Here is a 25,304-nt window from a genome sequence, read left to right as displayed (position 1 = left end):
CTGTGTATAAGCTAAGAATGAGGTCAACAGTTCCTGACTAAACCCTGCATTCACATCCTGTTGAATGGGACATGTGTACAATTGATCCCATGTCTTTTAGTTGGCTTTCATCTGAAAGGAAAAACTCACAACTGCCAAATAATATGCCCTGTTTAGCTTTGTAGAAGTGATAGCGCCTTAGGAATTATGATTCGAACAGGTAATACGTTCAACGAACATAAAAAGAAATCTTTGCCTAAAGGTTGGAAGGAATTATGATTCGAACAGGTAATACGTTCAACGAACATAAAAAGAAATCTTTGCCTAAAGGTTGGAAGGAATTATGATTCGAACAGGTAATACGTTCAACGAACATAAAAAGAAATCTTTGCCTAAAGGTTGGAAGGAATTATGATTCGAACAGGTAATACGTTCAACGAACATAAAAAGAAATCTTTGCCTAAAGGTTGGAAGGAATTATGATTCGAAAACAGGTAATACGTTCAAACGAACATAAAAAGAAATCTTTGCCTAAAGGTTGGAAGGAATTGTGATTCACGAACAGGTAATACGTTCAACGAACATAAAAAGAAATCTTTTCCTAAAGGTTGGAAGGAATTATGATTCGAACAGGTAATACGTTCAACGAACATAAAAAGAAATCTTTGCCTAAAGGTTGGAATTAGCTAAGAGTTGGGGAGCTCGTGAGTGCTGATTCTGTAAATAGTTTTTGCTTATCCAGAGTACATTTCAATTCCCAATCTGAATTTCTCTATCTATAGCATTTTGTTAGACTAATTCAAGTAGACAGTAACATTTTTCGAGGATTTCTTATTAAAATTATCTGTAGGTCAACATCTGTTTGCATGCACTCAAGATCAGCTTGTCGAGAAACATTAATATGGAATACTTTCATATGAATACGCATTTTCCTCTAATTGTCTGACCTTATTTTCAGTTTAAAAGCAAAATTGACCGAAACACTAAGTTATGCAAATAATTTAATTTATACTTTCCTTTTTTCTTTTTTTACAGACAGCAGCCACAATATTTGGTTTTGCCAGAGAGAAGAACGGTAGCAGCATCTCTTGTACAGTGTCATCTCCTGAATGCTACGATGGTCGTCCCAGCATCCAAGGACGAAAACTCAAGAATTCGATCTCTTTTGACACCGTTCATGGACGCGTGCAGTAGCACTCCATGGAAGATTTGGTTAGGCATTACCGATGAAATGCACGAGGGAGTCTGGATTGATCTCAATGGAAATGATCCCGTGGAGTTTCAGAACTTTGTGTCCCCTTACCCTTACGGAGGTCAAGCTGACAACTGCGCAGCTCTCCTTCCCGATGGGACTTGGGGAGATGCGAAATGTAGTTTAAAGAAGTGTAGTGCATGTTACATGCAGCCATCAAACTACCTGCTGCTTCGAGGGCTATGTTTTGACAATGAACACGAGACTCGTTTCAGAATGGAAGGGTACATTGAAGGAAGACCCCTCTTCAGAGGATATTATGATTTATTAATTATGTGGAATCAATCTCTTTCGCAGTGGTTGCTTAAGAACACCGTCAACACAACGATAGCCTCCATGTCTCCCTCGGATTTGAATGACTACCCTTTAGGCCAAAACGTCTGGTCAGTTAAAAGTTTGATATGTGGAATGCATGTGGGTGCTTTTATCAACCTGAGCTTGTCACCTTGCATGCCACAGCACTTCATGTGTCGTTCAGGGGAATGTGTTAAACATCAGTACAGATGTAACCTTCGTTTTGAATGCGATGATGGCAGCGATGAAGATGACTGCGACGTGGTTCACCTTGAATACGGTTACAGAAGCCATCTCCCTCCCCCAGGATTGGGTAACCGGCCTCTTCAGCTTGCACTGAATTTCACTCTCGCTAGGTTTGCTGCCATTGACATCAATAAGATGTCTGTCTCGGTGGACTTTCAAGTATCGATCTCATGGGAAGACAACAGGCTTAGCTTCAGCCACCTCGAAAGCACAAAAAACAAAGCCGTGCTGACCAGAGGGGATGTCAGCAAGATCTGGATACCTCGTTATCGTCTCCTGAACATTGAAGGTGGCTTGGTTCAGCTGCTGGAACAAGAGGTACTGGTTAATTCTGCGATTAACCCTAGACTTCCTGATTTCAATGCTGTTAAGATGGGTAAGTTCGAAGATAGTGCCGTTATTTTCAGTTGTGACTTCTTGTATATTAACAGTATTGCTTTATAATTGAATTTTCTACCTACGTTACATCAATTTTGCTTATATGTATTATACATGAAAATGTGATTTCCATCCACCAGTATAAGTGCGAAATTTAGAATCTGCTTATCTTTTAAAGTGAGTGGCGTCAAAACTCAAATAATTTTTATGCACTCGAAGTGTTCTTTATTTTGAATCATCTTAACTTCAATATTTGACATACTATTATCATAATTTCTCAACAAACTTTCTGATATTACAGACATGATGTACCCAGGAGCTGAAAACAAACTCATCTTAATACAAGAGTACACAGCCAACTTTGCCTGTTCCCTCAAATTTCTTTCATTCCCTTTTGACGTTCAAGTGTGCAGCATCTACTTGCGTCTCCCCTCAAGCTACGACGATTTCGTCGACATATCAGACGAAGATAGCCAAGCGTCGTTCACGGGGACGCAAGAACTCGCCCTGTTCATGGTGGACAATGTAAAGAAAGGGTCCAAGTGGGGGAATGGTGAGGCGCACATCCAGTTCGAATTGCAATGTCACGGGAGCAGCGTCGTTCTGTCTTTCTTCCTACCGTGTTTGATGCTGTTGTTGGTGAGCTGGGGATCTTTGTTCATAAGTTGGGATGCCTTTGTCTCCCGGGTGATGCTGTCCTTTGGGACGCTTCCTTTGTTTTATCTCCTTCGCTTGACGCTGATAAGCGGCACGCCCGTGACGATGGCTGTCAAGTTCCTAGACGTGTGGATCCTGACCACTGTCATCATTCTGTTCATGAACGTCCTTGTTCATATCTTCGTCCAAGAAAATGAAGAGGATGAATTTTACAACAGGAAAAAGCCCTTGCTGATGAGGCCTGCAGGCGGCGCTGTGGTGATCGCACCTGAGTCCAGCAAATCCTCACAGATGAAACCTCTTCATCTATATAGGATGATTATCCTCCCAGTGACACTGGTGGCTTTCAACGTCATTTTCTGGGCCTTGCTATTTATTCTGAGGTGATATTGTGTCGAGCCCGAGTTCACCTGTAAAGCACCTTCCAATTTTATATAATAATATAAATGTTCGTTCTAAGGTTTGCATGATATTCCCTGGCAAATATAGAATAAAAATGTTGTTACTGGATTCATTGCTAACTAGAGATGGATGAGCGACCAGGGATTGGTACTATCCATTATTAATTAAGGCAATTTGCAATGGTTAATATTACTGTATACAAAAAATATATACTACCATAAAATAGGATACGACTCTCATAAATCACGCCAGTATACAGCAGTCAGGAACAGGACTTTTCCATTGTGGTGACTGTCAAGAAGTAGGCAGATTATACCTTTTAGCTGACAAAACATTGAAAGCGGCGCATACCACACGATTTATGACAGACGACCTTTAACACAAGAATCCTAATGCTGCAATTGTAACGTCATTATGAAGTAGTAGTACCTTCAGCGTGAAAACATTAGGATGTGATTTGTCAGATACTAATGGATCTGTTCAGTCATAGATAGTAAAATATATAACCTAGGCCAAAGGGTAAGCGCTGGGACCTATGAAGTCATTCAGGGCTGAAAGGAAAAGTGACAGCACCGTTGGCATTGGTTCGTGATGTTCTGTTTTCATCCTTCTTAAAATGTCATATTACAATATGATTTTTCATCTTGAATAACGTGAATGATCTTCCCATTTCCCAGTATTGCATATACTACAGTTAGAGTAAGTGGTAAGCAATGGAAGAAAAGTAGTTAAGAAGCAAATTTACCTATCTTGAAAATATATTATTTTTCATGTGATTTAGGTGCTTACTTTTTATTAGCTGGGATTATCGGATAATTTTAAATTGAACGTGGTTAGATAGTGGATATTCAAATGTAGAGAGAGAGAGAATTACGTTTATTTTTGTTTGGGTCATTTAGCAGTATTATAAGATAATAATTGATTTTATGACATCTTGTGAATGTATTTTGAGTTCTACATACTTTTTCTTCGGTGAAACGAATGGAAATGAAAATCCATTAGCACATGAGTAAATGATTCACTTAGGTACATATGAAATAACTTGAGCGCTTCTTGTTGTTCATATGGCCTATGAATAATAAAAAGTAATGTCTTTTATGTTCATTTAATGTGAGAAACAACTATAGTCTTTCTATAATGGATTCTAAGTTTACAGTTTCCGTCATCCAGCCTGAACCCAGCCTCTTTCACAACTGTTCTTTTGTACGTGTGCATACTGAAAATATCTTGGCCCAGGCTTCGGCTTCGCCCATGTCTCACAAATGTCGTGGCTTGCCGTCTCGACTCTTAATTTACCGTTATCTTTGATCTCCGTAGGAGAGATAGCGCACCTCAGCTGCTGTATGCTTTACTTAACCATCATTGCAGCGTCCCTTCGGCCCCTTGCTGCTGCCCCTTTCATTCCTTTTACTGTAGGCTACTGCGTTCATGTACTTCCCTCTGACTTTCCACCATCTCTAACAATTTCATTGCGCAACTGCAAGGCTTTCTTCCTGTTGTTTCTTTCAAACCTTACTGTCGTCACTTTTCCTTTCAGCCCTGAATGACTTTATAGGTCCCAGCGCTTACTCTTTGGCCTAGGATATATATTCTACTATCTATGACTGAATGGGTCCATTAGTATCTGACAAACCACATCCTAATGTTCTCACACTGAAGGTACTTCATAAAGGCGTTACAATTGTAGCATCAGCATTCTTGTGTTAAAGGTTGTCTGTCGTAAATCGGGTGGTATGTTCCGCTTTCAATATTTTGCCTCCTTCTTGACAGTCACCGCAATGGAAAAGTCCTGCTTCTGAGTGCTAGTTTCTCATCGTTGGAACTGCATAAACAAACCAGCAGCAAAGGCTTCAAGTAATCACCAGAACGTTTTGTAAACGCTCTTTCCATTTCATCAAGTGGTATACTAAGCGTTGAAGTTTTTTTCCAGAATGTCAGAGTTCCACTCCATTTCCAGGCACCACTCAAACTTCCTTGACAGGGTCTGCAGTAGTTATTAGAGGTTAAGCCAAAGAAATGTGCATTATTATTATTAGGGAAATATAACAATGCTGTGATATGTCAATATCTTACATGACGTACCTATGGAAACAGTTATTCTTTTGGCATGATGCTTAACTCAAGTTCCTGAAAACTGTTTAATTACTTCGCTGTCACTTGCACTTTATACGACACGTCACTGTAATCATTAATAAGAAATATGACAAAGTTTTGTACAGGTGCCGGTCTGAATTGCCATGCAGTCACAAGGTTAAAATGTGTGTTATTATCAGCCGATCAAGATTTTTGCCTACTTCAGAAACTTACATTAGCGGTGAACTGATAAAATGCCCTTTTGGAAATTTGTGAACCTTGAGGCCTTGTGATCAGCTGTTAGGTCAACAGGATAAAGCCATTTTCTATCTTTGGCAAAATATTCAGGATGTTTCTGAAAGCTATGAAGCTCGTCCACGCGGTCGAACTTTGCCAGACAGACTTTGTTCGATGTGACGTCAGAACCTTATATCCGCAGTTTCTCCGCTTCTGACGTCACATCGAACAAAGTCTGTCTGGCAAAGTTCGACCGTGTGGACGGGGCTTAAGGTAAGTTTGGTCAGCTCTGTACCGTCATCCAGGTATCTTATTTCATTTGACTAGCATTTGTAGTCGAAAAACTTGAGTGCAATTTACAAGCTGTACAGAACCTGAAGATTACCCGTCCAATTTATTATCGCATCATACAAAGTAATGTTCACTACACTGTGGTGATAACTAAGGCATCTTGTATGGGTACATCAACCTTTGTAAATAAAAGTGTCAATATGTATTTGCTGCGTTATGTATATTTTCCTACAGTCAATACAAATACTTTTTTTTTAATGCATGTAAGTAGGTGGTTTAACTTGAAATGAACAAAATCAGTGCAGCTCCCATGCCCAACCTTCCTGTGTTAAATCCGATGCAATTTTTTCGTGGTCCCCGGCCTTTCCCCCCCACCAACCACCTCCCCCCCAAAAAAAATGATCATCCAAGCCTCATATTGTTGATAACATAAGGTTTCAAACAGAATAAAGAAACAATTGCTGCAATCATTGAATTTCAACAAGTCAAACTGATCAACGCAAGTTCCTTACAGGAAGTTCCTACGTATTGTGGTAAGTAACCTCATACAGACCTATATACAGAGGTGGGGGGGGGGGGGGGCGGTGCTGGGATAGGGGGTCGAACAACCGGCCCGCCCCCCCCCAAAAAAAAAAAAAAAAAAAATTGGCAGTCCATATTTTCTGTGACTATCTAGTTCATTGAAATGTACTTACAAAGTAATAAATAATTATTATTATTTGGTAAGTCAAAGTATATAACAACAACAAATAAAGTAATATGCATGTTATTGTTAATATCACAAATTAATCAATCAATAAAACTGAAGCAATATTCTTGAATTTCAGTGCAAACTTTCAACACTATGAGTAAAATTCTGTTAACCAAAGTCAGTATTTTGAATAACATTTAATCGGGTAGAAGGGCATAGACCACATACCTAATTTTCCCTCTTAATATAACTAAAATAACACTCAAGTATTTCATCTTGTATATAGTCTATATACCTATACATGCAATGACATATATATAGAGGAAAAGGTCAGGTTTCGGGAATAACGAACCCTGCACCCCCCATAAAAAAAAGAAAGAGAAAACAAAAAAAAAAAAAAACTGGGCACCGATCTGTCATAACAACTAAGAATTTTGAGCAAGTAGCCCTTCTGCTGACCTGTCAGCAGATGTATCTGATATGGCCGTATAAGTCCATACTGTAAACAATTGCGTTATTATTTTCTCAAGTTACGGTTTTGTAATGCTACAAAGAGAAAACATGACTTACTTCCGGTTCATATATATATATATATATATATATATATATATATATATATATCCTGTCATCCAGTTATTTTCCAGTTTCATATATAATAATAATAATATTAATAATTGTATGAAGTTGGATTTTGCTGTTGTGTGAAAAAATACGGTCTTATTTTACAACTGTTCCAACTTATTCTATAATAATTCTATGCATTTACCGTAAGAAAATAATTAAAAATTGTCTCAACATTTTTGGGGGAAATTCGCCATATTAGAGATATGAATAGTATATACATATTAATCACCATCCTCGAAAGTTTTTAAGTGTTTATGTTTACTTTAACAACTACACAAGCACTCTTGAGTTTGTTTTCAGTTAAAATTGCATTGTGGTTCTGATACGAGTTTGTTTTACCTTAAAATTGCATTGTGGTTAGTTACATCGTATGTGACGTCTAGGAGTCACGTGACCTGGGGAAACTTTTATAAATGTCAGACATTTTCTCTTGTCATTTGGTTTAATTAAGTCTTTAATTAATGACGTCAATATATTTCGGGTCTGTATTCCTCCTGTGATTTTGATTATTTTCGGATAATTCATAATTTTTATGAATATGAACCGCAATGCATCGATTTTTTTTTTAAGGCAAGATGAAGTGTTACCCTGTTAGGTTTCTGATAAAAGACATGGTAGATCTTGGTAATAATTCCGCGTTGGGTATTTATTTGAAAATAACAGTTTTCTATAGTATTTGGGTTGCTTATTAAGAATTTGCCGTTATTTTTTGGGGGTCGACAGTAATTAACCCACACGGCGAAATACATTTGACGCTCTAATCCCTAGTGGCTGCCATATTCGTGGGAACGTTCCTTGCAGTCCGTGCGGAGTTATTGCCTAGAATTACCTAAGACATAGAAAAGGAAAATATTGTAATTTGCTGATGACTACGATGAGACTTTAGTCACTAGTTCACAACTGTCTTGTTCTGGATAGAGACATCGAAACGTTATCGTCCAACCAATTAAGGTAAATTTATAATTTTAAAGTGACAGCAGGAAGCATAGCAAATGAAAGGTGGGGTCCCCGGGGGGGGGGGGGGGGGAGGGCCCTCTGCAAAACAACACGGCCTACAAGGTTATGTTAGGTTAAGGAAGTTCAGGTTAGGATGGTGACCTCTTTAATCAGTTGGCCTATCTTGGGGGGGTACGAGCCCCAAGGCCAAGTAACACGGTCTACTAGGCTAGGTTAAGTTGGGTTGGGTTAGGATGGGATGGTGCCCTTTGCAAACAGCTTAATTTTTACAACAGTTCCAACTCAGGTTTTCTTAATAAATTATGTATTTGTGTTTTACTGTGTTTTGAATGATTATGATTATAATACATGTGGGAAATGAAGTTTTTTTTTATGAAGTAGGGGAGTATATAATTACTCAAAAACAACTAATTTCCCACATGTATTACCATAATAATAGTTTAAAACACATTAAAACACACAAGAAAATACATAATTACTTAAAAAAAAACTGAGTTGGAACTGTTGTAAAAATTTACCAAAATTACTATAAAACATTAGTCTTCTCCATCTACCGTTTATGGTTTTCAGTATATTTCAAGATGCTGAATATTTTTAATACATTTAAAATATCCCATTTCATCACTGGTTAAAATACGATTTATGCTAAGACGGTGGACACTGTATGGTGTTAGTCATGTCAGTGCACCTCACGTGGTGTACTGTAGGCACTACTTAGGGTCTTAGCAGCGTCCCTTCATCCCCTAGCTGCAACCTCTTTCTTTACTTTTTCCTGTATACCTCTGTTCATATTTCCTTTCTTCCATCTGACTTTCCACCCTCTCAAACAATTTATTCATAGCGAAACAGGTTTTCCTCCTGTTAACACCTTTCGAACGTTACTGTCAATTTCCCTTTCAGCGCTGAATGACCTCATAGGTCCCAGTGCTTGTCCTGTATTCTTGAATCTCAAAGACTACAATTACATTGAAATTGCTGTATAAGAAGCAACGTGCAAGTTCAGGTTTGCGAATAAGCTACCCAATGGCTGTACTATAGTAGATTCACATCAACTGTGTATTTGATGTTTAGGCCAGTCTCTTACGACGCTCCTGATTGGCTTTTGATAAGCAAATCATAGGGCTGGAAACTCTCATGATGTATGTTCCACCTCTCCTGAAAGACGTATCCCTCAGGAGAGGTGGAGCATATACCCTACACATGTGAACTCTCTCGAGAGACTGAAAGTTTCCAGCCCTGTGATTGGATTATCAACAGCCAATCAGGAGCGTCGTAAGGGACTGGCCTAGACATCAAATACACGGTTGATGTGAATCTACTATAGTAGAAAATGGTGTTATAAGCACAACTATGGTGGACTTTAGATAAATGAAGTACGTTGCACTCTTTCTACAATTTATTATTATAAAGCAATAAGAAGTTTTACAGCAAGGTTCTGGTTAACTTAATGCTTTATCTTACAAGAAATTCATTAACTCGTTGAAAATCTGTAATGCGTCTTGAACACAATCAATCACAAGAATAAACCAACATCTTAATAATTTTTTTTCCAGAGGTATGTTTACATGAGTCACAAACTTCGAATGAAGGTTAAATGCTCTATAACTCGTGTTAGTGCTTTTAACTGTTTACATAAATGTTCCCATAAAATCATATTGAAGTTCGCAAAGACAAAAAGCTAGAGAATTTTAGTCATAGTTTAGGATAAAAGTCACTCTCAATCGGCCTACTATACCGTCTCCATTCTCCTGTGCTCATTCGATATGATAACATCATAATAAAATAAGTAAATGGATTTTGAAATGTAGTCCTGTCAAAAAACCATTACCCTAAGCAACTTTATGGTTATCTCCAAAGTGCTTTGACCACATTGTAGTACATTCTTTGAAGGAGTGAGATACCAACACGTAGGTACGACTCAAAATTCCATCTTCAATCAGGATGGTGCGGTGCTGTGAGGAGGTTTGGTCTCTCCTTTATTTGCAGGACTGATTAATTACTCCTTCCCCAAACACACCCTTTAAACGGGAGTGGAATGTTATGTAAGGACAATGGTCTTTAATGGTGATGTTCGCTATCAACAGATATCGTGCGAAGATGCTAATGATATGATAAGTGGAACAGATGATCATCATTATTATATTGGACAAGAAGAAGAATAATATTATGTCCTTAGAGCTACACGATCAATCCAAGATACACAAAAGAATAGCCAAAGTAACACTAGAGAGCCATAACAAATAAACGTAGCAGCCTTTTATGCTAAACAGTCACACAAAACCCACACTAATTCCGCATCTTGATAGGATCAGGACATGTTTGTATAATCGAACTGGCATTCAGGCCTGAATACTACTTTTATGATTGAGATTAGCCAAATCGGTTGAATTAGCTAAAATTGATGCTTCAAGGGGCCCTATTGATAAAAGAGAATCAGTTCATCATAAAATAAAGATCACAAAGTTGCGTTAGCTTTGTTGCGCAAATCAAGCTAGTTTAATTGCAGTGGAAACAACAGATATTTAATTAAAAAGCACCAGATATTTCCCATCATAGCACTTTCAAATGTTTCTTGTTCGAAGCAGACGTTGAATGCAACAGGGGAAATATTCAGATTTACGAGAACAGTCACGTGACAAGAATTGGATGCCAGAACTGGCCTGTGCCACGCATGCTAGGTAAGGGAGTGAAGAATGGTGAAAAGTTTCATCCATGAAAATATGATTTTCAGTGATGGTTGTGGAATGTATTGATGGTTACTGTAGAGCAAACGCAGTGCAGCAAGATGCACTTTGTGTGTCAGTGATTGAGTGTAGAGGATCCAGTTTTGTAGTAAATGTCATGAGAGGGTAAAACTGTGATCTGGAACTGAAAGATGTAAATCAAGATGTGGAAAAGTTGCAAAAATCTGATTTTTTAGGTAAACATACAAAATAAATTAAGAATGCAAACCAAGCAAAACACAACCTAAGATCTAGAAAATAGGTGAAAAAAGCGAAAAATTATCGAGGATCTTCACACAAGGATGATGTTGCAAAATCTAATTTCTAGAAAACTGTTTATCTATCCTGTATCAAACACCATAAAGATAAAATGAGGTAAATTCAGCACTAAAGTGGACCATCATCTTGTGCATTTCATCTTCAAGAGAAAAATGCTTCAATTAAGCTGTATATCAGTTTCACTGCAGAAATGCAATCCTAATGTTCGTTACAATTAACAAAAAAAAGAGGTACTACAAATATCTACATGATATGTAGGGTATTGTGAATAAACTGGTACGGATTAAGATCACAAACAACATCAAAATCACATTTGACATATGCTGGTCTTCATTACCAATAACTTGCTTGCTAGGTAAAACGTATTCGTGCGTTAATAAATTTCATTGCATTACCTTACATATGAGGCATGTGAATTAGTTCCAATAACTAACCTGGTGCGTCTTGCATTATAACCTATCAGAACATTATAAATTACATGATGAATACCCCTTCTAGATTCATTAGTACTATGTCCTACAACAGAGATGATGCACACTTGCTTTGTACATTGTACAATTAATAACGAAACTGTAAAATTCAAGTGAAACAAATACAGCACATCTTTAAAAGAAGGAGCAGAGTATGGCGCATAAAATATAATGAGAATGAAGTTCGAAGCATCCTCTTTTTCTGAACCGGGCCAAGAATTTTTCTCATGAGATTCACCCTTGCTCCTCAGCTGCTTTCCTCACTATCGGATGCAGATTCTAGATCTACCTCTGAATCAGAATCAGAGTCAGAATCAGAGCTAGAAAGTTCTTCTTTAAGCTTTTCGAACTTGATCCTGAACAACTTAAGGTCTAAGTCTGCAAGCTGTTGCAAAAATCCATTATTTGGGCGAATTTCTCGACCTACAAAAAGAAAAAGAAAGAAAGAAAAAAAAAGCGTAACTTCACATTTTTGCTACTGTCCTCTAATCTCAATTTTTCAAAAAAATTTGATTACATCAAATAGTACAAACCACACTCATACCAAAATACAATTAAAAAGTGAAACTCACTTTCTCTCAAAAGAGTCAAGGCTCTCGCTGCAGTCATGTTTCTCTTCAGCATTAGGAAAGCTACTACAATCGTTGCCGATCTGGACCGACCCTGGCGGCAATGAACAAAAACTACTCCTGCAGAGAAGGTAAAAAGGGAAACCCCATGAGGTTGTGATATGACAGAATTTCAAGTAATAAAATTAAAGAAGCAATTGTTTTCCTCCTTAAAATTAACCTGTGTTGTGTTCAACGATTATCTTATTTGTGTAACCAAATTTATGTCAAGCGTAGCCAACGACACAGGAATCTGACCTGAATTAAAGCATCATTAGTTTATATGTGAGACTTATCCGGAATTTTTAAGTCTTCTAGGGAAGGTATGATTCGCCAATAACAATTCAGTTCAATTCTCTACAATAATGTTCAGCCTAATAGGGGTGCTAAACTCCTGGTCAACTGCTGTGCCGTAAGAACTAATTAATGTCTTGTGGAAAAGGAAACCCCAAATTTATCAAAAGTTATTAACATAGAGGGTAGTAGTCATAGATAGGTGTCCTCCATATCTACATTGCTAACCGTTTCGCCTCGTGGACAACTTTTGTCACGCTACTTTGTATTGCGTTCTGGAAGCCTTTAGCTAAAAAGAAAAAAAAGCTGTGTAAAAACATTTTTATATCTTCAGCTTTCCCATTTCATTAAACTACTACTGTTTTTATCTCAAGTAAATGACGTATTTAGTTTAGTACCGCCATCTGTTGACGTCTTTGACTATTGTGGAATTGTAATTTTGTAAACAACTGGAAACACTTATTTTACATGTTTAACGAAATTTTGTAGGTTTACGGTATTTCCGTTATGTGTTAAATTGTAATCTTGTTATGTAAATATGTTTTACCGTAGCAAGATATATCTGTTACTAGTTTATTGAACCTTATCTTTTCTCGGATGAACATCGTAATTCTGGACAAGGAAGCAACGTTACCAAGATGAATGTTTTTTTTTTTTTTTTTTTTTTCAGCGTCTTGGCCTAGTAGTATACCTAAGACATTCGTTGGTTGACTGAGTGCTTACTAGCTAGGCTAGATGTCCCTTTATCCATGGATATAGCCTAGAGGGGAGAGATTGGACAGCCAAACCAGATTGTGATGTGCACTGCCTGGCACCATTGCTATAGGCTATGTTTACCTGTGTTGATTAGGGTAAAGCACCACTGTGCAGACAGGTGGACACCTGTACCGTCATGCTGTCACTTTCCCAAAAAATAACTTCAGCAATTCCAGTATCCTGAATTAATAGATAGGTAGCTACTATCAGGGTATTTCTACAGAAGCAGTCTGCACGGATTGTAAGGAACGTAACTGCGGATACGACATCCACTATGGATTGGGGCGTCCAATGTATTGTATTTCGCCGTGTTTAGTACTGGCCCCAGGGGGTTAATTACAGTCGTCCAAATAAATAATACTTAAAATTCTTGTTCAGTAGGTAAAACTGCATAGAAAAACCGCAACTGCCATAGTCTAGATCTCCGCAGATAAGTACCCTAGATCTACCGATTTCAGTCATAAGCCAACCTCCATGGGAGCAAAACCTCGAGACCTCTACTTTTCTCTTGAAGTAAATGTTTTCTCCCAAGGGTAAACAACTGAGTGGACCAGCTGCGGCCATCTTGCCCGCATGTTGACCCACCTTCCAGAAAAAGTACGTTAACACGTACTGACGCCGAAGATGGATACCAGTCATGAGTCATCGGTCATGGAAGCAACACCTCGAGACCTCTACTTTCGTCTTGAAGTAAGAGTTTTCTCTCAAAATACTAAATATTTTCATAATTCAAACTTACCTCCATGACGCTTTTGAAATTTTTACTCAGAACACCTTAAGTATTAAAGATTGACGCCATCTTGATGTTTGCGGAGTCACTTGTGTCGATAAACTTTCCATTTCCATAAACACTGGGACACTTTCCTCACAACAATCGTAAATAATGATGTTCGCGCTTAAGTCCAAGGAAACTCGGGATTTTTCGGGAGGAAGAAGAAAAAGAGTGCGCTAGATAATTTTGAAATAAATTAGTGAAACATCAGTGTAAGGTTATGAATTACATAAATTTATTACCTACGTATTTATGATAATTAATTTGAAGATATTCGTTGTTGAAAAAGTAACTAGGTTCCTGACACAAATGTCAACGGTTTTGTTGTGAATAGTAGCTACGATGTTCGCGCTTTCCTATTATTTTTATCAATGTTGCCAGTTGGTATGTGTTTATTCTCCAAAGTGGGTATAAGACTTAGATAAAACTGTGGAAGTAAGTGAAATTGGCGTATTACATAAATATTAGAGCAATTTTATCATTATTGCATTACTATGAGAACTAGAATTCATGGAAACAGTTTGTAAATGAAGCAGCGTGTGTGTGTGAAGCTCCATTAAATTGGCAATGATGAAATTTTTCCATTCCTAGCATGCAAACATTAAAGGTTACATGTATTTCAGGCATGGGTACAATTAATAAAAAGTCAAAATAGTAATATAGACTTAAATCAATGAAAAGTGCAAGGAAAAAAATACAAAATTTTTGTCATAAACAATTCATTAATCCATCGTCTACTCGGCAATGGTTTTCGGCAGCCATATTGGATTTAAAAACTGCCTTTAAAACGTATTTCACAAAGACCTCACATGCTTATTTTAGTTCATATGGCGCTTTCATATATCCCATTAGGTTGACAAAACTTCAGTCTTTTGAATAGTAATCTTAAAGATTTAATTGTATTGTTGTTTCACCAATTAAGTATCAAGTGAAAAAGTGTGATCTTCTTGAGTAAGTTGGACTTAAAGCAGTTGTTTACCTTAGTTACTACTATTAACATTCGTTGGTTGACAGTGCTTACAACTAGCGTAGGCTAGATGTCCCTTTATCCATGGATATAGAGGGGAGAGGTTGGACAGCCAAACCAGCTTGTGATGTGCGCTACCTGGCACCATTGCTATGTGTTGATTAGCTATAAGGTAGGATTATTATGTACACCAGTGGTTCCCAAACTTGACCAGGTAGATCTAGTGTACCTATCCGCGGCGGCCCAGAGTATGGCAGTTGCAGTTTTTCTATGCAGTTTTACCTCTTGAGCAAGAATTTGAAGTAATATTTTTTCGGACGACTCTAATTTACCTTTGAACTCTATCCTACGGTAAAGGGGATTCCCATTGGGAACCGGGGTTTTGGGTGGGGACAAAACCCCAACTCTATCCTACGGTAAGGGGGACCCCCAGTGGGAACCGGGGTTTTTTGGGTGGGGAGAAACAACTTGGGGGAGATTTTGCCGTGTTATTGTGGTATTTCCCACATTTATCACTTTTAAAAACACGAAATACAGGCGGAAATAAGAAATAACAACACTAGCTATAGTGGAGCCGTTCCACATCCATATTTGTCTACTACCACTACTACCACAACAATGAATCCTACTACGCATGCGCTAATGCTACTGCGCATGCGCTAACTGTAAGGGAGCTTTTGGCCTAAACTCTGACTTCTTAGTGAGGAAAGAAATGTTTACGGGAGGGATATATGTATTTAGCCAAACACGTTACAGTATGACCCCTACATTGCTACCGGACTGAGTGAAGGATTGGGTGGTAACAGGGTTCCCAGATTTGGCAGTTTTCTCGCCAAATTTGGCTTTTTTTCCTAATTTGGTGGGTAAAAATTCACTTTGGCTGGTTAGTGGTATTTTGGCTGGTTTTCAAACAAACCCTTTCTATTTGAGCTAAACACTGATCCCACGTTTGAGGAATCTCTCCCCAGATTGGGAATTTTTGAAGGTTTTCAGGAAAATCTGGGGAAATTTGAATAGGTTTTCAGTAAAAACTTGGTAACATTTAAGCAAAATATGTAGATGGAATTAACATAAAAATCACACACACACCAGATGACCACAAAACAGGCTGCCGGATTCTCAGGGAACGAGCCTCATTTCAAAATTTCAATTCATTCTCGTTTTTTTTTTTTTTTTTTTTCCTGCATTCTTATATTAGTTTATATTATCTAACTAAAACTATGATGCCGCTATACAAGCATATATATGATAAAAAATATGCATTTATAAAGATAGATATAATGCACATATATTTGCCGGTTATTTGGGTTGGTTTGGATTACCATTTGGCGGGATTTTGGCTGGTTTCATGGTAGACTTTGGCTGGTTGGTAGTGGTGTCATCTGGGAACCCTGGCTGGTAACCATACGTTGAGTTACATAAAAGCATTTAGCTATTTTGTTTATTAAACATGTTATGTGAATTCTAGTGTTTATTCCTTTTCATTTTTCCATAGTATTTGTATAATAACTGTTTTGAAATATCCCCACCTAATCATTTCACCATATATAACTTGAAATATTATGTTATAATTGAGGACAGACACCTAAAAATGCCTACGTGTTGATATAGAACTCAGTTTTAGGACGTTTCGATACCTACCTACCTACCTGTTACGTGAAATTGCACATTGCGTTGCATATTACATACACACTCCCTATATCATTTATACACAAGTCAATCCCTCCTTTCCAGTATTCACGACTGGCTCTTTACGTTACACCATTTACAATGCATTTCTCACCGATACCAATACCTATATTAAAGTTTGCCATTATTATTATAAAACCTACATTTCAATATATAATTTTTAAATATATAGTTTGCCATTATTCTTATAAAACCTACATTTCAATATATTCCATTATACACTTTTACAGACATTACAATTTACACCTCCCTTCCAGTTTCCTTACTATTACGCAGTTATGTATGGTTACTTTTTACATTTTACAACACTTCCACACCCATCAAAGTTAGGTTTATATGTCATTTTACCTACTGGGGGCCAAATCCCATCCCCCGGTTAGGCAACATAACCCTTAGGTTTAGTTGTTATATGTTGGTTTACCTACTAGTTTTACTTCCTTGAAGGGGGTTACCCGGTTAGGCTAGGTTGGTTAGTTCTTCAAGGGTGGATACCGGGGGGGGGGGGTTACATTCCCTACTTGGTTACCTACTAGGTTAGGTTTGGTTAGGTTACATTCCTTACTAGGTTAGGTTAGGCCTTTAAGGGGGGGTACAGGGGGTGAAGCCCCCATGGTCAGGCAATATTCCCTACTAGGTTAGGTTAGGGTTAGTTGGTTAGGTTACATTCCTTACTAGGTTACGTTAGGCTTTAAGGGGGGTACGGGGGGGCGAAACCCCCCACCTGGTCAGGCAATATTCCCTACTAGGTTAGGTTAGGTTAGGTTGGTTAGGTTACATTCCTTACTAGGTTACGTTAGGCCTAGTATTTCCCTACTAGGTTAGTTAGGTTACGTTCCATTACTAGGTTAGGTTAGGCCTTTAAGGGGGGGTAACGGGGTGGGGGGGGCGAAGCCCCCCTGGTCAGGCAATGTTCCCTACTAGGTTAGGGTTAGGTTAGGTTTGGTTAGGTACATTCCTTACTAGGGTTAGGTTTGTTTAGGCCTTTAAGGGGGGTTTACGGGTGGGGGGGGCGAAAGCCCCCCTGGTCAGGGCAATATTCCCTACTAGGTTAGGTTAGGTTAGGTTGGTTTAGGTTACATTCCTTACTAGGTTAGGTTAGGCCTTTTAAGGGGGGGTAAACGGGGGGCGAAGCCCCCGGTCAGGCAATATTCCCTACTAGGTTAGGTTAGGTTAGGTTAGGTTGGTTAGGTTACATTCCTTACTAGGTTAGGTTAGGCCTTTAAGGGGGGGTACGGGGGGGCGAAGCCCACCTGGTCAGGCAATATTCCCTACTAGGTTAGGTTACATTTCCTTACAAGGTTACGTTAGGCCTAGTATTTCCCTACTAGGTTAGGTTAGGTTACGTTCCTTACTAGGTTAGGTTAGGCCTTTAAGGGGGGGTACGGGGGGGCGAAGCCCCCCTGGTCAGGCAATGTTCCCTACTAGGTTACGTTAGGTTAGGTTTGGTTAGGTACATTCCTTACTAGGTTAGGTTAGGCCTTTAAGGGGGGGTACGGGGGGGGCGAAGCCCCCCTCCCCGGGTCAGGCAATATTCCCTACTAGGTTAGTTGGTTAGGTTACATTCCTTACTAGGTTACGTTAGGCCTAATATTTCCCTACTAGGTTAGGTTAGGTTTACGTTCCTTACTAGGTAGGTTAGGCCTTTAAGGGGGGGTACGGGGGGCGAAGACCCCCCTGGTCAGGACAATGTTCCCTACTAGGTTAGGTTAGTTTAGGTTAGGTTACATTCCTTACTAGGTTAGGTTAGCCTTTAAGGGGGGGGTAGGGGGGGGCGAAGCCCCCTGGTCAGGCAATATTCCCTACTAGGTTAGGTTAGGTTACATTCCTTACTAGGTATTTAGGTTAGGTTAGGTTGGTTAGGTTACATTCCTTACTAGGTTACGTTAGGCCTTTAAGGGGGGGTAGGGGGGGCGGGGGGCCGAAGCCCCCCTGGTCAGGTAATGTTCCCTACTAGGTTAGGTAGGTTAGGTTAGGTACTTAAGGTTACATCCTTACTAGGTTAGGTTAGGCCTTTAAGGGGGGGTACGGGGGGGCGGGGGGGAAAGCCCCCCCTGGTCAGGCAATATTCCCTACTAGGGTTAGGGTTGGGTTAGGGTTAACATTCCTTAATAGGTTACGTTAGGATAGTATTTCACCCTACTAGGTTAGGTTAGGTTAGGCCTTTAAAGGGGGGGTACGGGGGGCGAAGCCCCCTGGTCAAGGACAATATTCCCTACTAGGTTAGCGGTACATTCCTTACTAGGTTAAGTTAGGCCTTTAAGGGGAAGGGGGGGTACTGCGGGGCAAAGCCCCCCTGGTCAGGCAACATTGCCTACTAGGTTAAGTTCCCTACTAGGTAAGGTTACATCCCCTGCTAGGTTAGGTTATGTTAGGTTGGTTTGGTTCTTTAAGGGGGGTTACAGCAGGCCCAACCCCACCCCTGGTCGGCAACATCCCCTACAAGTTTAATTAGTTTTTGTTATATGCTAACCATGTTTAATTTGGTCTTTTGTATTTATTAAAACAACTATAGCCCTATTACACATTTACCACCCAGGACTTAAATCCCACCCCCTCCTGGGCCCGTTATATGTATTTGTATTATTTCATATTTTGAACCCATCCACATTTACATTTAGTTCCTTAAACTACCCATTTACTTTTATTACCCTTAACATTGCCAACTTATCTTGTTAAGTGCTTGTTCATTTACCTCAGCCCCACCCTGCCTCAACCAATAGCATCAAAGCATTTTTACTACTCCACCCCACCTCTCCTACCCTGTTTTCTACGGTCTGGCTCCTTGCCACCTCCTAACTGTAGAACTTCCAACACTGTTGAATCTGCCGCCATGACATCCACTGCTGCATCTACTTCACGCTCGCCCCAGCCCCTCACCAGGAACTCTTTGCCAACTTCATGTAACAATTGTTACATGAGTTACAAAGATTTTTCTGCCTTTTTACTCAGGTAATTATGATCGACTAATCGGTTTTTGCCAGGGCCACGGCCTCCTGAGAAAGCAGGTCTTTTGCCCCCATTCAGTCAACTCCAAGATACGGGAGGAGAATGTATAACTTCGTCGGGTACTTGGCTGTTGCTTATTTCAAGCTGCATTTTGAGGAACCCAAGACCCGCCTCCACGCATTCTTAAAAGCAGCTGCTGCTTTGTACCCTCCACCCCTTTAAGGTAAGCTCCAAACATTATTCTTAATTATTATGTTTTAGGAAAGTGAGTGTTAGGCTTTCGCCGAAAGTTGCGCCAAGGTATGTTACTATTCAGTGGGGTGCTGCTAAGACAACTCGTACCTTCCACCTTACCCCGCCCTCCCCCTGTGCGTTACCCCCCCCGCCCTCCCCCCTTAGTGAACATATGGCTCCGTGGTGGTTGGGGAATTTAAACATGGCGGCTGTGTTTACATCTCCTTCACCGTAACGAATACTTGGTACCTTCCTGTAGGACCGTTCTTCGGTGACTTAGACTATGGCAATTGACATTTCTATGTTATTTAGTTGCTTTACAAGGGTTGTAAGGAATAATTTTTTCGTTTGGTTGGAACTAAACTTTGATATACCTTTGAGTTTGGTGCGGCTATTATGTAACTTTCAAAGGTCAATTACTGCTTAGTTACAGCCGGCCGAATGGATATTACTTTTTAAATCTTGTACAGTAACTCAAATAACATAGGAATCAGTCAATTGCCATAGTCTAAGCCACCGCGGATTGCTTCTGTAGAAATACCCTTGACCATACTAGGTAAAAAACCTTAGGGTCCAGAGTAGACCAAGTTCGATCACCTTGGACAATCCCAAAAAAAGTACATTATAACGCGTCCTGACATCGGAGATGGCATCAGTCGCGACTTGTTGTTGGTGAGAAACGGACCTAAAGACCTCTACTTTCCTTTCGAAGTATATTTTCTCCAAAGTTAGAAATTAAGGCCAAATTTTAAGATTTAAACAGAGGGTACTGAAAACGGTCTCAAACGTAGTGCAAATTCACCAAAACGCGTTCCACATTTTTACTTACAACTCGAGGTATTTAGAAGATTGACGCCATCTCGATGTTTACGAGTCGCTTGTGTCAATAAAATTTCCTGTCATAAATCCGCACACCACTTGTACCCACAGACGCTGGGGCACTTTTATCACAACAATCTGAAAACTTTTCCTCACCAAGTAAACAACTGTTTTGTAGAAAAAGACGACGAAGAGTGCACTTCGATAATTTTTTAAATAATTAGTAAAACATCAGTATTTTACATATTTATGATGATTAATTTGAAAATATTCGTTATTGAAAAAGTAACTCGATTCTGACTCAAATTTAAGTAATTATTTTTTTGGAATTAGAACGTTCTTTTAAGTCCTGTATTATGACGTCACGTCATCTTGACTTTCGTACCTATTGTAAATAATTGCTTTACTCGACTTTCTTGCAGAACAGTTTACCAGTTATTCATGCAGATTATCAGCTTTTCACATAACTGGTATAATCGTAATGCGCATATATATCTTTATTATTTACTTTTTGGATATATGAAGATGTTTTACTGCCGGATTATCGCCGTAGTGTGACGCAATCGTTTTCGGTCCCTGCGCCTCTTTTCGCACCATAAGAAATTATGGGGCCGAATTTGCAATGACCAGAAAGTCGTTAAAAGAGGAAAGTTACCATTGAGGGGCATATGTTTTGATTGAGAAAAATACAAATTTATTCAAAAGTTAGCTTGTAAAAAATACTTGATTACAAAAAACTTGATTGACAACTAAGCAGCATACCTACTATGGGTTTCAGAGACAGTGCAAGCACGTTTTTGGGCAATACCTATTTCTGTAAAGAACATTCGTATCAGAACGAGATTTTGCTATAGTGCATTACACCCAGTGCCGTAATTTATAAGGGTATCGTGAGTCACTAATCGCAAAGAATAACGACACTTGTCCTTGTATCAAGAGACAAAAACACCAGAAATGGATATGCAGAAATGGATACGAACACGCGTATAAAGCTCCACCTACCCTCCCCCCCCCCCCTCCACCCCTTTTCTTCTTCGTTCTCGCTTCTCTCTCTCTCTCTCTCTCTCTCTCTCTCTCTCTCTCTCTCTCTCTCTCTCTGTTGCCATTCGGTATGTGTTGACCTCCAAACTGGTATAAGACTACACACAAAACGTTTGAAATTGGTGAAAGTAGGCTATGTATTGGAAGTATAAATACTAAAAAATATTAAAGCAATTTTATCATTATTGCATTACTATGACAACTAGAATTCATGGAAACAGTTTATAATAATGAAACGGCGTATGTGTGAAGCCTCCACTAATGTGGCAATGATGATTTTGCCATTCTTAGCATGCAAACAGTTAAAGCCATGCAAACATTAAAGGTTACATTTATTTCTGGCATACGGTTATTAAAGAAATTCAAAATACTAATATAGACTGAAATCAATGAAAAGTGCTAGCAAAAACAAAAAAGCAAATATATATATATATATATATATATATATATATATATATATATATATATATATATATATATATATATAATTCACTTATCCGTGGTCGTTCCTTTATGGTTTTCGGCAGCCAGATGTACGAAAACGTTAGAAACATTTGATTGTATCTACTTTAGAAATATCTGTAATTTTTCGGGGTAATTTGGTTGCAAAAAAGGGATAATATACATGAATTAAATTAAAAATTTTAAATAAAGTAAATTTAAACTAAATAACGAGTAAAGTAAACAATTTAGGGAATAAAACTTTGCAGTTTCGTCGTCTGCTGTTCGTAACTGTGTTTGTGGAGCGCGCGCTTAGGAACCAGGAACAGCAACGGGTTTAAAGTGCAATGTGGAGTGAACTGAGACCAAAATGTGTATAATAACAATCAAATAAGCACTGTGGAGTTTCAGTTGTGATGGCAGTAACGATAAAAACCACCGATTACAAGGTAGGAATGAATTCAGTTCAAACCATGACCCCGGGAATAAAAAGTTTCATACTTTCAGTAATATAGGCAACAAAATGTTGTTTTATTGTGCTGATTACAACTGCAATCTTGAGTAAGATCAATAAACGTTACATTCATACGCTAACATTGTTCAAAATGATTTCCTGGGAAGGCTGTGGGGAAAGATGAGTTTTCGTCACTGATAAAAAACTGTACATCCCACGGTAGCCGCCATATTGGATTTCAAAACTGCCTTGAAAAAATATTTTACGAAGAGCGTCACATGCTTATTTTAGTTCGTATGGGGCTTTCATATATCACATTATGTTGACGAAACTTCAATCTTTTGAATGGTATGCTTGGAGTTGTAATTGTATTCTTGTTTCACCATTTAAATATCGAGTGAATAAGACCTGAAAACCGCGATAAGGGTTGGTAGTCGCTGGTTTTTCCCCCTAATGACCCACAGATACAGTGAGCCCACCCGAGGACCCCAGCAAATTAGAAATAAAAATTACCATACCAGCATACCCAGTACAATGCAGTATATTTAATATTCGCATATTTCTGCACAGAGTAAGTATAGGGTAAATGACCAAGCGGCGACATAGTGGCCACCTTCCCGAAAAAGTACTTGAATTCGCTGCCATGAGCATCATTCGAGAGTTGTGCCCAATTCATTTAGCACACCAAAACCTCTACGCTTCTGAAAGTGTTTTCTCCTAAATTACGAAATACATTGTGGCATAATTCAAGCGTTGAGTATTTTGGGAAGTGACTGCGTTTCAAGAAAGTTGGCTGCTAGGCCTTATATCACTGTTCGGTCGTTTACCCTAAGTAAATACTATGTATAAAATATTTAGATTTATTTTACTTTTACTGTTTTAAATTCAATACAAAGTAAAATAGGTGAAAACAGCCACAGTTTTTTTCCTGGAGTTAAACAAATATTAATTATTAATAAACATTACCTTAATATAATTTATCTAGCCCTAAATCCCCAAAAACCGCACCAAAATTTACCACATTGGCAACCTTGTTACCTCCTATTCTGTCCGCCAGTTGGCAACGCTGCCGTTGACAGTTACAAAACCTTCCCTGAAAATCAGTTGTTAACGGGCGCCCCTGCAGTTTATATCACGGCCGCTCTTTATAAATTTTCTAAAACCTTTTTGTGCCTTTAAAGCTCTCATTATTTGTTAATGAGACTTGATGTTAATTACCTTTCACGTATTACATCCACGAAATAGTGAATTAACTTTATTTCTGTTGTGGTACTTATCTTATATTACGAACTTTTGCGCGACCCGGAATTACTGACCTGTCCAACTCTACAATGAATTGCCAAGTTAATTCGATGCTTCCTTCTGCCAGCAACATCAGGAACTGCCCGGCTTGTGGGACAAGGATGAATAGCAGGGGGACAGGTTTGTGACTTGACATCTCGTTGCGACTTATGTAAGCCCTGGTCTGACGAGGATATGATTGCTTATATGAAACACCAAAGAATCTTGCAGCGTAAAAGATCGGTTAAGGAGAAAAAGACATCAATAGCTAGAACTGTATCTAATGATTTCTTTGACTTGGGCGCTCATGGTTCTGGCTCTTCGGTTTTGGTATCGTATGATTCCGATTCCGAATCAATTGATGCTTTGCATCCGGTACAACTGGTAAATAGTGAAGTCATTTCTGATGTAGATTCAAAGATTTGGGCAATGGAAACTAGCTGGAAACAGAATTTAAAAAAAATTACAGCTTAGTTTAGATAGAGACATTTCAGCTAAGTTTAACAAGCTGTCAGAGAATTTTGAAGAAGCCTTTCCTAGAATGTCTAACACTTTTAGAATCATTTTCAGCTCCTCGTCAGGTACCTGTCGACAGTACCATGGGTAATGGTGCGACAGATACCCCGGCTTGTGAACCCCGTCGTGGCGTAGGCGTAGGGGGGATCCGGTCCGGGCAGGTGCCCGACGATTCTTTACCCAGTGTCCCCTGTTAGTCCCGTAACAGTGTCAAAGGGCGCTTATTTAGGAGAAGGGGGAAGGGGTATTAGCGTCAGGCCTAAGACAGCTAGTCGTCAGGAGTTTACTTCAGGGGAAGTTTCTCAGTTAGGATCTGACGATGATGATGATGACGCAGATTCATGTGATATTGATGTTTCCTTGAATGGAGGTCATGATGTAGAGTTCAAGAAACTTTGATTTAATTTTGAGTTTTCTTCCTCAGGCAAGGCCTAAAGAGCAGAAGCAGCCTCCGCCTCGTTGTATTACAGAAGGAATTTTTCTTGACAGTCCTTCCCAGTCGCGGGAATTTTTACGTTTTCCCTTTGCTCAGAGGTTCGCGAGAGTGAGGGCAGACGTTGCCGCTAAACTTTCGAAGGTGATCGGGGAAGGGAAGAGGAAGCTCTCTGCTCTTCTACGACACCGGAGAGGAGTTTATCAGGTGGCGGATGATAATTCATTCTCCCGACACCCCGAACCAAATCCTGATTTTGTCCGACTTTCGGGTCAACCCTTGCTTTCTAAGGCTTCGGTCTCTGTCTCAATCGAAGATTTTATTGCCATGGAGTCTGTTATGAGCTCCTTACAAGAAGCTCAATCCTTCAATATGTGGGTCCTCGGAGGGCTTTTAATGTATATCAAGGACTCCAGGTTTGTTCCTCCTGATGCTCTTCTCTTTGAGAAATTCTACTCATCCATTTCAATCGCTTCTGTACATCAGAACGAGCTTGCTGC

General features: G+C 39.1%; 3 protein-coding genes across 5 annotated transcripts in view; 2 read left to right on the top strand and 1 right to left on the bottom strand.

Moving 5' to 3' along the window:
• LOC135215487 (uncharacterized) overlaps window positions 1-6,072 on the top strand; it is a 34,693-nt gene extending 28,621 nt beyond the window's left edge. The window contains exons 7-8 of the mRNA XM_064250245.1: window positions 1,015-2,147; window positions 2,451-6,072. Of these exons, the coding sequence (XP_064106315.1) occupies window positions 1,015-2,147; window positions 2,451-3,193 (1,876 nt within the window). The 3' untranslated portion in view covers window positions 3,194-6,072. The remainder of the gene's footprint in view (window positions 1-1,014; window positions 2,148-2,450) is intronic.
• Window positions 6,073-9,464: 3,392 nt separating this feature from the next.
• Window positions 9,465-25,304, bottom strand: part of LOC135215490 (dual specificity protein phosphatase 3-like) — a 134,594-nt gene continuing 118,754 nt past the window's right edge. For both annotated transcript variants that reach the window (XM_064250251.1, XM_064250253.1), the window contains exons 6-7: window positions 12,126-12,242; window positions 9,465-11,976 (exon numbers count right to left, since the gene is read on the bottom strand). In XM_064250251.1, coding sequence (XP_064106321.1) covers window positions 11,801-11,976; window positions 12,126-12,242 — 293 coding nt within the window. In that variant the 3' untranslated portion in view covers window positions 9,465-11,800. The remainder of the gene's footprint in view (window positions 11,977-12,125; window positions 12,243-25,304) is intronic.
• Window positions 13,883-25,304, top strand: part of LOC135215488 (recQ-mediated genome instability protein 1-like) — a 359,294-nt gene continuing 347,872 nt past the window's right edge. Inside the window, exon 1 of one of the 2 annotated variants that reach the window (XM_064250249.1) lies at window positions 13,883-13,901. The gene's annotated coding sequence lies outside the window, so the exon portion shown is untranslated. Of the gene's footprint in view, window positions 13,902-19,606; window positions 19,809-25,304 lie in introns of those variants that run through there. The other variant, XM_064250248.1, reaches the window with a different exon arrangement.

This window comes from Macrobrachium nipponense, chromosome 5 (assembly GCF_015104395.2).
Source record: "Macrobrachium nipponense isolate FS-2020 chromosome 5, ASM1510439v2, whole genome shotgun sequence".
NCBI classification, from domain to species: Eukaryota; Metazoa; Arthropoda; class Malacostraca; order Decapoda; family Palaemonidae; genus Macrobrachium; species Macrobrachium nipponense.
This window is presented reverse-complemented; position numbering and strand designations above follow the sequence as displayed.